This window comes from Aptenodytes patagonicus, chromosome 6 (assembly GCF_965638725.1).
Source record: "Aptenodytes patagonicus chromosome 6, bAptPat1.pri.cur, whole genome shotgun sequence".
In the NCBI taxonomy this organism is placed as follows: Eukaryota; Metazoa; Chordata; class Aves; order Sphenisciformes; family Spheniscidae; genus Aptenodytes; species Aptenodytes patagonicus.
The window spans coordinates 29,492,703-29,503,752 of NC_134954.1; the positions used below are offsets into that span (position 1 = coordinate 29,492,703).

At 49.0% G+C, this 11,050-nt stretch overlaps 1 protein-coding gene across 1 annotated transcript; it reads left to right on the forward strand.

Moving 5' to 3' along the window:
• Positions 1–3,719: 3,719 nt before the first annotated feature.
• Positions 3,720–6,638, forward strand: A4GNT (alpha-1,4-N-acetylglucosaminyltransferase). The gene is made up of 3 exons (XM_076340697.1): positions 3,720–3,836; positions 4,593–5,042; positions 6,027–6,638. The coding sequence occupies exons 1-3, from the start codon at positions 3,720–3,722 to the stop codon at positions 6,636–6,638; spliced, it is 1,179 nt and encodes a 392-aa protein (XP_076196812.1).
• Positions 6,639–11,050: the final 4,412 nt, after the last annotated feature.

Sequence of the window (11,050 nt, forward strand, 5' to 3'; positions counted from 1 at the left end):
GCTGGGCAGGCATCTGAGCATATCAGGCAGCCAGTTCAGGATGCGTGGTGTTACATGGGATGTGTAGGAGGCCCTGTTGTTGCCTTCCTGGGAAGTATTCAGAGCATCAGTGCCACTCCAGCAAAGTTGATCTAAGCTATGGTGCAAAGTAGCCTCCACAAGTGCGGGTTCTAGATACAAAGAGAAAAGGCTCAATATGCTGTAAATCACCCCCAAAAAGTGCAAATGGTCTGCCTTTTGGCACATACTTTGCTCAGTCCCTCCTACCTCACCTCACAGTGAGGTGAGATCCTCGCAGAGCAGCGGGGCTCACCTTTGGCTGCCTGAAGGACCCCGCACTACGTGCTCCTGTGTGCCTGCACCTTTGAAAACACAGCCCTAGCTCCTTCCTCAGCCTTATCTCCGCGCACCAAGAATGCAAACACCAGAGCTGGTGGAGAGCAAGCCATGAGGCTACTCCAAGCCCTGGCAGGGCAGAAGAAAGTGGAGAGGCAGTACAGCTCCTCTGGCACAGGCAAAGGACTCTCCACCAGCTGTGTATACCTTCCAGTGTGGTTCAGCTTGGCTTTGCTTCCCAACAGACTGCACGCTTTGCCTGCTTTTTGCAGCCAAGAGGTGAGTTTTGCTTTATCTCTATAAACATGTCAGGCTGTAGAATCAGAAAGCAGATGAGAAGCGGTGCAGTAAGAAGCCCCTTCGCTGGCATGTGTTGCTGGAGGTTGGAAAGGCTGCATTAATTACAGTCTGCAATGAATACGATATATTCTTCTACAGGTTTTCCGTTTGAAAGAGGTTTCCAAATGTGCCTGATGTTAAATCTGGAAGGAAGTTGGCTTTGAAGTGCATACACGTGCGCTAATTTGATTGTAGCTGTAATTTATTCAAGCAGATTCTGTGAAGACATAGAAGTAAGCCTGTGTAGGTTCAAGCAATGCCATGTGTGTTACAAATGGGGACTGCCTTGGGGTTATTCCCTGCCAGGAGAAACGCGGACAGTCACCCAGTTGGATGGGTGCAGACCCAAATGCAAAACCCACTGGTTCTCAGAGGAAAGCCATGGTTTTGGGGATAGACAAGAGCATGGGAGTCTCTCTTGAATCTCGTGGGATGCCCAGGATCCGTGGGGATAAGGATTTGGTGACAGCGGAGTTTGGCATTGCCAGAGGACTGTGATATGTGTATTATTTACCTGTGGTACATAAACTGTAATTCATAATGCAGGTGACTCGCTTCAGATAGTCTAAAACTCAAACCCAATCTGAACTAAAGGGCTCTGCAAACTGAAAACTGCAGGTGCTGTTATTTTTTTATTTAAAAAAATCCTTTTGGCAAACGGGGAGAAGACTCAGTCCCTGTGCAAGCTGAGCCCGTGTTCCGAGTCCCTGTGGGGCCGGCTGTGCCCCGTGGGCTGCCCTGGGAGGGGATCCCTCTGGCCAGGCTGCCACTGCAGGGACCCCAGCATTTGCCATGGGGTCAGGCTGTGATGTGCAGGGGGTGTGCACGGCTGCAAGCCCCCCAGCGGGTTGATTTACTCACTCCCTTTGGCAGCATTTACTGAAAAATCCAGCTGTACCTTCCCACCGCACATCTCACGGACACCTTGGAGGAATTATCACATATTCGTAGTAATCTCTCTTGTAGTCTCCCACCTGTTTTCATCCTGTACTTGAAATACTGAAATTGCCCCAAGAAAAGAAATATCTTTACAAGATGGGCCATCAAGCCAGCATGCTGTCTGCTGCATCCAGAAAAGCAACCCACTCAGCAGGGTAATCTATTCAATGGCTGGGATTTATTTTTAACATTCAGTTCTGCAGTCCTTTTAACTTGAGCAGGGAAGTGAACATTTTGATAACAGCAGCCTCCAGGTCAAATGTGATGAGAATTCATAACTCGCCACATAGGGGTTTTGGAAAACCAACCAAGCAAAACAATTTCCCAGAATGAGACGATGAAGATTCACGTTTCTTTCCACAATGTCGTACACAGAGCCAGTATCTGTTGGAGTGTCTACTTATTCTCTCCCCGCAATTTGCAAATAAAATGCCTCCCGGACTATTTTAAATTTGAACGGCTATTGCGAGCACAGCTTTGCTAGGCTGCTCGTAAAGACCTGAGACATTGGATCTTCAGGCCATCAAAGAAGAAATATTAATCTGGTAATGGGGATGTTCTGATGGTCCCATTTCTAATCAAAGCAAAGCCTGGGTTTTCTGCTTCAAGCCAACATTGCCAAGAGTGGCATCCAGATTTAAAAATCACAAGGAATAGAAGGAGGGAGCTCCAGTCCCTGGACTGCAGTGGAGCAGCACAGAAACAGCAGCAGGCACAGTTTAGGTCAGAGCTGGGGATGGGAAAAAAATATAAGCCTGAAAATCTGGCCAAGCTGAGATTGGTGAGGGAGCTGCTAGGAGGCAACTTTTTCATACTGTTTTATTTTCAAATGGCTGGAGTAAGTCAGAAGCATGTGTCTGAGGAAGAGGCAGGAGAGGAACATGGGAGGAAATTTTGTAGTTCAAGTAATGTGTTTTATTTTAATCTTACTTCCACTGGTGTTTCCCAAGTTCTCTCGTGCTGGGCTCAGCAGCGGGCATTCATGCTGCACCTGGATGTCGCTGGGGCTGCGGCACTCTGTAACACAGTCTGCTTTATCTGCAGGCTTGGGAACAAGTCATTTCCAAACCGCCTGTATTTGCTCTCCATTCCCTGTCTTCCATCCAGATTTGATATCTGCAGGGAGGCCCTGGGTGTGGGGTGCTGCCTCTCACAGCAGGGGCTCCTCTGCAGAGTGCTGGGGCAATGAGAGAAAGTGGGAAAACGAAGGGGGAAAAAAATAATAATAAAAAAGCAGCATTCCCTCCTCTGCAGGCTGCAAACCTGCTGGCTTTGTCTGGCAGATCGTACCCACAGCCACGTTGGTGCCTGGTGGCTATAGCATTGTCACCCACTTCACCCCTGGCATCTTCTCCCATGCTGTCGTGGGAACCCAGGGTGTAATGAGAAAACCTGTGCAGTGGCAATGAAAAACAGCAAAATTTGCTATGCGGCATGGAAAGCTGTACTGATGGGAACAGTAATTGCTTTAATATTTAATTCTATGAGATCTAGCTCTGAGAAATGGATCAGGAGCTGCCACAGCTTCAAGAGCACACTCAGCACTTGCAGGGGAATTTCCGCAGGGTTTGCTATGCTACGGACTTATCTATATTCTGGTTGGGTGACATGGTAAAGCATCTCATTAATTAACCGAGCACACAGAGCCATATTTCCTCCCATTCCCTTTAATTAATCAGGCTTTAAACACTTCCAGGGGTTGCTTGGACATTGGGTTGTCATTCAAAGTGTCTCCCCTCTGTTGGACCCTGGCTTGTGGTCTCTGCAGAGCAAATGTGGGCTGTTCAGGTGCAACCAGGTGGCATTCAGGAGAGAATTTCCTTGCGTCATGAGCCTGTCAAACAGTGCAATGCAGATAAGATTCAATTCTGCCTCTCACCGGCAGGAACTCCCTAGTGCTGTACGGGCTCATGTCGTGGCAAGACCAGGAATAAGGAGCTGGGACAGGCTGATGTAGGCGTGGGTCTCACCTAAAACCTGTCCCTTTTTTGTCCTTTTAGGTGGGTCTCATTGACCCCAAACCATTTCTGGGACTGAGATTCAGCCTGCAGCAGAGCCAGTTTTCCTCTGCGCATCGGTCTCCTGCCTTCAGAAATCCCTTTTGCATGCTCCAAACAGTTTGTGTGTCTTCACCAGGGAGCTGGGCTTTAAGGAAGCCTGATTGCCACCATGATGGCAAACAAACAAGCTGGAAATGTGGATTTGTCAGAACTATAATCCAGGTAGGTCCTAGTTCTTCGCTTGTGCAAAACCTTCCATTTTCTGTCCTTACATCTGTCTCTCTTGGGTCTTTCTGCAGCCCCCATCCCTGCAGGACCCAAGTCCCTCACAGCCTTTGAGGCTGAAGTGTGAGCAGAAGGGGCGAACTGGGAAAAAGACTTTGGTGCCTACATGCTAATGTTTTGGCTTTGGCTGACACATGCCAAACTGTAATCATGACCTTCCCCTCGCTGGCACTCACAGCCCCCTTGGCCATCTAATTCCTCTGGCACATCAGGGTTTGCTCTTCAAATCCCCTGGACACCTCCTGCTTGTGGACAAGGACATGTTGGCACGATGCCGCAGTGCTTGGGAACAGTTTGCTATATCAGCCTGCCCCAGGGATGGGCTTGGGGTTCCTTGCCTTGGCATGGGATGAGGTGATCCTTCTCGCCTTGCTCTCCTTGCTCTCTCCCTTGGTTCTTCCCTCTCTGCCAACCCAATGACTGCGTAGCTGTGCCATGAGACATAGCCGCATGTACCTTCTCCAAGACCTCTCCTGGTCCCCCACGCCTGGCTGGTGGGACCCCAGCACTTCATGCCCCAGGGCAGAGCCCTCTGCACCATGAGACATCTCGCCAGGCTTGTTCTGGGGGAAAGGCATGAGCTTCACCAAACTGCCTTTATGCTACGCTGTCCAAAGCCATGTCCTACTATTCCCCGGTCCTGCTAAGTAATAACACTGGCATATATTTTTGCTGTTCTTTGTCTCTCCTTAGCATCCATGTCTGAGGCATGACCCCAAAGGCCCAGGGAAAGCAAGAATGTTGAAGAAAATCCAGATATGCCTCTGCTTCTTCTTTGTCTCAGGCATTTTGTACGAGATCTCCCTGCTGTCCGGCTGCTTCTTCTCCTATATGCCTATGTCCAAGCACTTCCTGACACTTGAGCAGGTCTTGAACCTTGGCAAAAGCATCATCTTTCTGGAGACGACAGAGCGCCTGGAGCCACCTCCACTGGTGTCCTGCTCTGTGGAGTCTGCTGCCAGGATTTACCAGGACCGGCCCATCATCCTCTTCATGAAGGGACTTATGAACAACACTGCGTTGGACTTGAACTCCAGCTATGCAGCCTTCTCGCTTTTGTCTTCTATGAAAAATGTCTTCATTTTTCCTCTCCAGATGGAAACTGTCTTCCAGGGGACCCCTCTGCTCCAGTGGTACAACCAGGTGAGCGTTATAATAAGGGGAAAAGAGGGAAATAGGAAAATAATTATATATGGGGGGGAAAAAGGTCTGAAGTAGGCTTAAAATGAATGGAGGAACGCAGGACTGGCTATGTGAAATTAGTAATTTTTATTTTTTTGGTTCAGAATACACTCATTTTTGCCATGTTTTGCAGTGTATTCATCTATCTGTTTATTGAACACATTATCAGCATTTTCCCCCCTATCTGGAGAATCAGATTTTTTGGCAAATGAAACATTGGTAAAAATAGATTGCATACGTGTTTTGATAAAATATTGCTTAATAATCTTTCTCAACAGAAGCTGGCTGAACAAAATGTGCTGCCCAAGTCATCTGAGCGCTTGTTAATGCTGCCACACACCATCAGAGCCCGCAGTAGATAAGATGCGGGAGAGATTTCAGTTTTTGTAATAGCAATATGCAAAACCAAGGTGGGATCTTGTGAGCTCCACCCTGGAAATAAGTTCCTGGCAAACTGCTTGCAAGTAGCTTTTGTCAAATTTGTTTGGCTCCATCTCTGTGCAGGGCAGGCATATTCCCTCTAAGCTCTTCCTTCTCCTGAGGAAAAAATTACTCCAAATACCAACAATGCCAATGAAAACCCTCCAGCCTCTTTCAAAGGGCTGGAGTGATCAGGGAGCGTGTTAAGTGGGTTGTGTCTCACTGAAATAGCAGGCAATGATTCATGGTATCATTGATTTAACATTGTAGGTTCCATCAAACACCCGTGAAATGTTCCTGCATTCATTTATACTAACAAAGCATTGCTCTGCACTGCCCCCTTATCTTACTCCAGTAAAATTCAATAGCTGGGGGAAGAAAAGGCAGTCATTTACAGTGACATTTGCAGGTGTGCAGGTGCAGTTTTATGGTGCCATTTGCATCCAATGGAAGGATATGATCTGTTCAAGGATATGATCTGTTCTCCGCCAGCAGCATGACTGTCTTGCCTTTCCAACTCTGCAGGTAGTCCCGGAGCAGGAGAAGAACTGGGTCCACGTCAGCTCCGATGCCAGCAGACTGGCGCTCATTTGGAAGTATGGGGGCATCTACATGGACACAGATGTCATCTCCATCAGGCCCATCCCCGAGGAAAGCTTCCTAGCAGCACAGAAGTCGCAGTTCTCCAGCAACGGGATCTTTGGCTTCCCTGCCCACCACAAATTTATTTGGGACTGCATGGAGAACTTTGTTCTCAAGTACAATGGGAACATCTGGGGGAACCAGGGGCCCTTTTTAATGACAAGGATGCTCAAAGCCATCTGCAATCTCACGGATTTCAAAGGCACCGAGGACCACAGCTGCCAGAACATCTCCTTCCTCAACCCCCAGCGTTTCTACCCCATACCGTACCCAGCCTGGGGCCAGTACTACAAGGTGTGGGACAAAAGCCCCAATTTCAACCACTCCTACGCGCTGCACTTGTGGAACTTCATGAACCACAACCGGAAAGCCGTGGTTGCGGGCAGCAACACGCTGGCTGAAAAACTGTACAAAGCTTACTGCCCCACCACGTATGAGGACCTGATCCAAAACGCGGAGCTAAGGGATTTCACACGCTCTGAGAACGCTGTGTGACATGGTGTAAGGAGGAGGGGGGTGATCCTTCCAGCCCTCCCTGTCCTGGGGCCAAAACACAGTCACCACTGGTGTCAGTAGCTGGCTTTGTAGGAGAAAGACAGACCTTTTCATAACCACCATCCCTACTCCTTTGGGATGCTAAGGGGCATGTGCAGAATGGTGGTGGGTATCCATTGGACATAGCCTCCAGTGACACTAAGGACACCTTTGCCTCAGTTCTGTTTCCTTATAGGTGCTCATGAACCAACCCTTCCTGAATCAAACGGACTTACAGGCCTTACTAGTGAACTTTTCCAAGGGAAAAGTTCCTAAAGAGATGCATGGCCTCCTGGGAAGAATTTCATCTCTGCACCTCTTGGCGCCATAGGCAGCTACCCATGTCAGGAAAGTCGCAAACACAACAGAGTTTGGACTGGGCTGAAGCCTCTGAGGCAAATGTAATGCAAATGTATAGCAGAGGATGGATGACAGTAGTTGCTAATGCAGAGAAGCCCAAACCACTGTCTTTTCATTAATCTGTGTTTTTCTCACATGAACTTTACACCCTACGTTTTTGAGAGGGACCTTACCAGTGCAAGTGAAAATAAAATGGTTAACAAACCACCACTCCTCTGAGCTTGCTTTCCCCTGCATGCCCCTGGAAAATTAGTCCAATTTTCAAATGTTTGTGCTCCTGCACTTTTACTTTGGCTCCTTCCAGGAAGGGGCTGCACTGCCCCATTCTCTGAGATCAGTTCTGACTGCAAAGAGTCACATATCCCCCTGGAAAGGAGATGCTGAGGCACCAAGAAAGGATACGGATGGCCCTCCAGGGCTCCCAAATCCCTTTGAAATAAATGGAGTTCAACTACCCTGGAAATTAGGTGCAGCGGCTCTGGCCACCCTTGTCCAGCTGTGCGAAAATCCCCATTTAACTCCAACAGGGCACCCATCCAAAAAAGACTTTTTTTTCTGCCAGACAGCAATGCATCCCCTTGCATTTACTTTTTTCCCAGGATAATGCCAGTCTACCCAACCCCCTGAAAAGAAGCCCAGCTTGCAAATCTCTTCTGAGTCTGTCTGAACAGCTGTTTTTAACTTGGGAGCAGAAAGGCGGGGGTGGATCGGTCGCTTGTCATCACATGTTTGCCATATGCACAACGCTATCTTCTGTAAACACAGCAGCTAATGAGCATGCTGCCATCAGCGGCCCAGTTTCTGCAGCTAGAAATTGCAGCAGGATTAATCAGGAGAAGAAAGCCCTCTGCACACCGTGTTCATGTGCGCTTTGTGCTGTGTTTGGACACTGGGCTTGAGTTTCCTTCCAGCCCTGTGTTCCCCAGCCCCGGCAGTAACTGCTAAAGTCAGTCGAGCTGTACCGGTTTAAGGGCAGGCGGTGCCAAGCTGAGCGCTGCGGGTTGCCAGAGCAGGAACGTGGCATGGGGGAATATTTGCCATTCCCTTTCCCAGGGTGAAGCTCTCATGGCCCATGAGTTTCATGCCCCGGTGCCATCCACACTGGTTTAGTTTTGCTCCCTGCTCTGTTACAGAGGTTTTGCCTGCGTATGGCATCAGGACCTGCTTTTTCTCCATAACTTTGACTTTTCTGGGCTGAGCGGATGCAGGGGAGGAGTGTAGGGTTACAGCCCAGAAAGTCCTCCCTGTTTCCCACACGGCTTCGGACCGCCTCTGGCTGCTTCCCAGCCACCTCTCACCACCCATGTTCATCGCTCCACTCCTGTCCTCATCCCCCCTTCTTCAGTTGATCTGTCTGTGGCAACAAGTGAGTACTTGCTTTTTTCTGCCCCGTGGCTCGACTCTCCAGGCTCCCCTCTCTGGGCAATGGCTGTGTCCATTAAAGGGAGGGATGGGGCTAAAGGGAGGGACGGGGCTGGGAGACAGGCAGAAACTTGACCCACTTCAGCTCCCTTTGCAGATAAGCTCAGGCAAGAAACATTTCTGAGGCTCTGCTGTGTTACATAGTGGCTCCTCTGCAGCTGAGGTCCAACGCCATCTCGCTTCTTTCTCCTGCGTGTTGTTTACTGTCAGGACTTTTAGCAAAGCAGGGATGATGGCAGCAAGCACAGTTGACCTCACCGAGAGTCCTGCATGGGGGCTTTCTCCTGCAGCTGGCTGAGCGAGCCGCTGCTGCTTGGCATGAGTCCCAGGAGATCACATTTTGGTGAGGAGAAGCTGAGAAAGGAAGGGATGGCTGCTTTTGGGAAGGGTCCAGAGGAGGTGGGGCAGCTGTTCGAGCACGTCATGAGCAGAGTCTGGGTCTTCTGACACCTCTCTGCTTCATGGTAAGGCGTCTCCCAAAGTTTGCAGGCTCCCAGATTGGCAGGGGAGCAGAGGGATGCTGGCATCTGCGGCACCCTTAGACTTTGCAGGGAGCGAAGAAGCCCTTGAAGAGTTCAGGAAGGTGAGGAGGGTCCCAGGGTGGTAGTGGGGAAGGGTGGAGGAGAAGGAAACAAGGAGAAATTTCTCTGCCAAAGGCTGAGGGTTGCAGAGAAGAGGACCATGCAACAGCCTGGCCCAGCAGCCGTGAGCAGGGACAGCAAACACGCTGTCTGCCAGCCTGGAAAATGAAAGTCCATCACACTTTCTGAGACCCAGCTCTACCAGCACTTTGGTGGAGCTAGTTATCGCACAGTGGAGTGGAAATGGTGCAAGTGACCACCTTCAGCTCTAAGCTCTGCTGTGTGGTACTAGCTGCTACCTCTGTGATGGACCTGCACCCTTGAGACCGATGTCTTCATCACCCAGTGGGCAAAATTTCAGTTCTAGTGAAGGAATTACCAACATTTCCCTTGTGGGTGATGAAGACAGCTTTTGCCAGCAGCTCCATCGCATCAGCTGATGTTGCATTACATTGCAGTGTGGAAGTCGAAATACTTTTACTGCTTTACACCAGCTGAGGACCTGTCCTAGACAAATGCGAATAAGAACTGAAGAGAAGAAATAAATCTTCAGAGCTGGGTTCCCAGGTTGCCTAATGCAGTGGTTTTACTGTACCAACATCACGCTGAAACCATGGTTGCACTGTCTGAAACCTTATATATATCATTTTGTATGAAAAGGAGGGGAAAACCCACCAGGCTTCAGCAGCCACAGGCATGCCTGAAGCAGGCGATGGCGTGATCACAGCCAATGCATGTGGGTTGGCATTGACGGCCAGGTGAAACACAGCTGGCTTTGGTGCATGAAGACTTTGTTAATATTAATGAGGTTATGTAACAGCCTACCTCCTGGGGTATGCAGTAGATCGTTAGGGGATTTTAATTAGTAGTCCCTGCAAACCTCTCTTCTTCAGGAGTGGTTAATTCATGCAACAAAACCTCACCTGCAGGGACCATGCACCATTACCCAACAGCTCTACATAACATGCAGCTATGAGTCAGGGCTATAATTACACCTGTATATACGTATATGAGTATATATATGTATGCATGTATATATGTGTATACTTCACTTTGCCTGATACAATTAATTGGGTTGTTTGACATTGCAGTGCTGCTAACAGTATATATATCACAGCAATAACAACAATAATGGTCTTTGCTGGCCATACAAGCCTGGAAAAGGAAAGGGCTTGCTGATCTGGTGTTTTTAAGTAGGCACCAAAAAAGATAAAAAATGAGCAAACCATAGAGGGAAACTATGGTTAACTACAATGTCACACTGATCCACAGCCATTCCCAGAGGCTTTCATGCCTTGTCTGCGGCAGTGTGCGACCTCTTCCTAGGTTAGCTGCAGCCCTGAATCAAGGCTTTCCTGTCTCCTGCCATATTGAGGCAGTAGAATAAGAGAGAGAAGGGTGAGAAAGAAGAGAGGGTCAGGTAAAATTGATGTAGAGCTAAAAAGTGCTTAAAAGAGCCACGCAGGTTGATCCAGACTGGTTCAGCGCAATCGTTGACCCCTAGTGTTTAGGGAGAGGCCCCTGTGGGAAATGGGACTACAGGCAAAAAGGTATTTAGGTGCCTGATGAGCTGATTAAGCAGACCAGAGAGAGGCAGAAATGTAAAGGGACTTATGCAGGGCAGGTATTAGGAGGGGAGGAGCAGATCCTCTGTCTCCGAGATCAAGAGGGGACTTTGCAGAGTTTGCAATGGGTCTGCATGCTGCTAAGCTGGACTGAGAGCAAACAAGCCTTGCAAGGATACAAGAAGCACCGTGCAGATGAAGCAACCCTGGCAGTGAAGGTAGTCGAGACCCTGGGGTAGGGGGTGAAAAAACAGTCCCATAGGATGGAAAATGCTCACGGGCTTGCAGACATCACTGGCTGCGGTATCAGCTTTAACTGGCTCCACCCTGTGCAACCCCAGATAACCCCTGGGAAACCCTGTGATTGCTCCAGCATCAAAAAAAGATGCGAACAGGATCATTTTATCCCAGGACACATGCAGGCAGCACAAAAAGTGCCTCCACT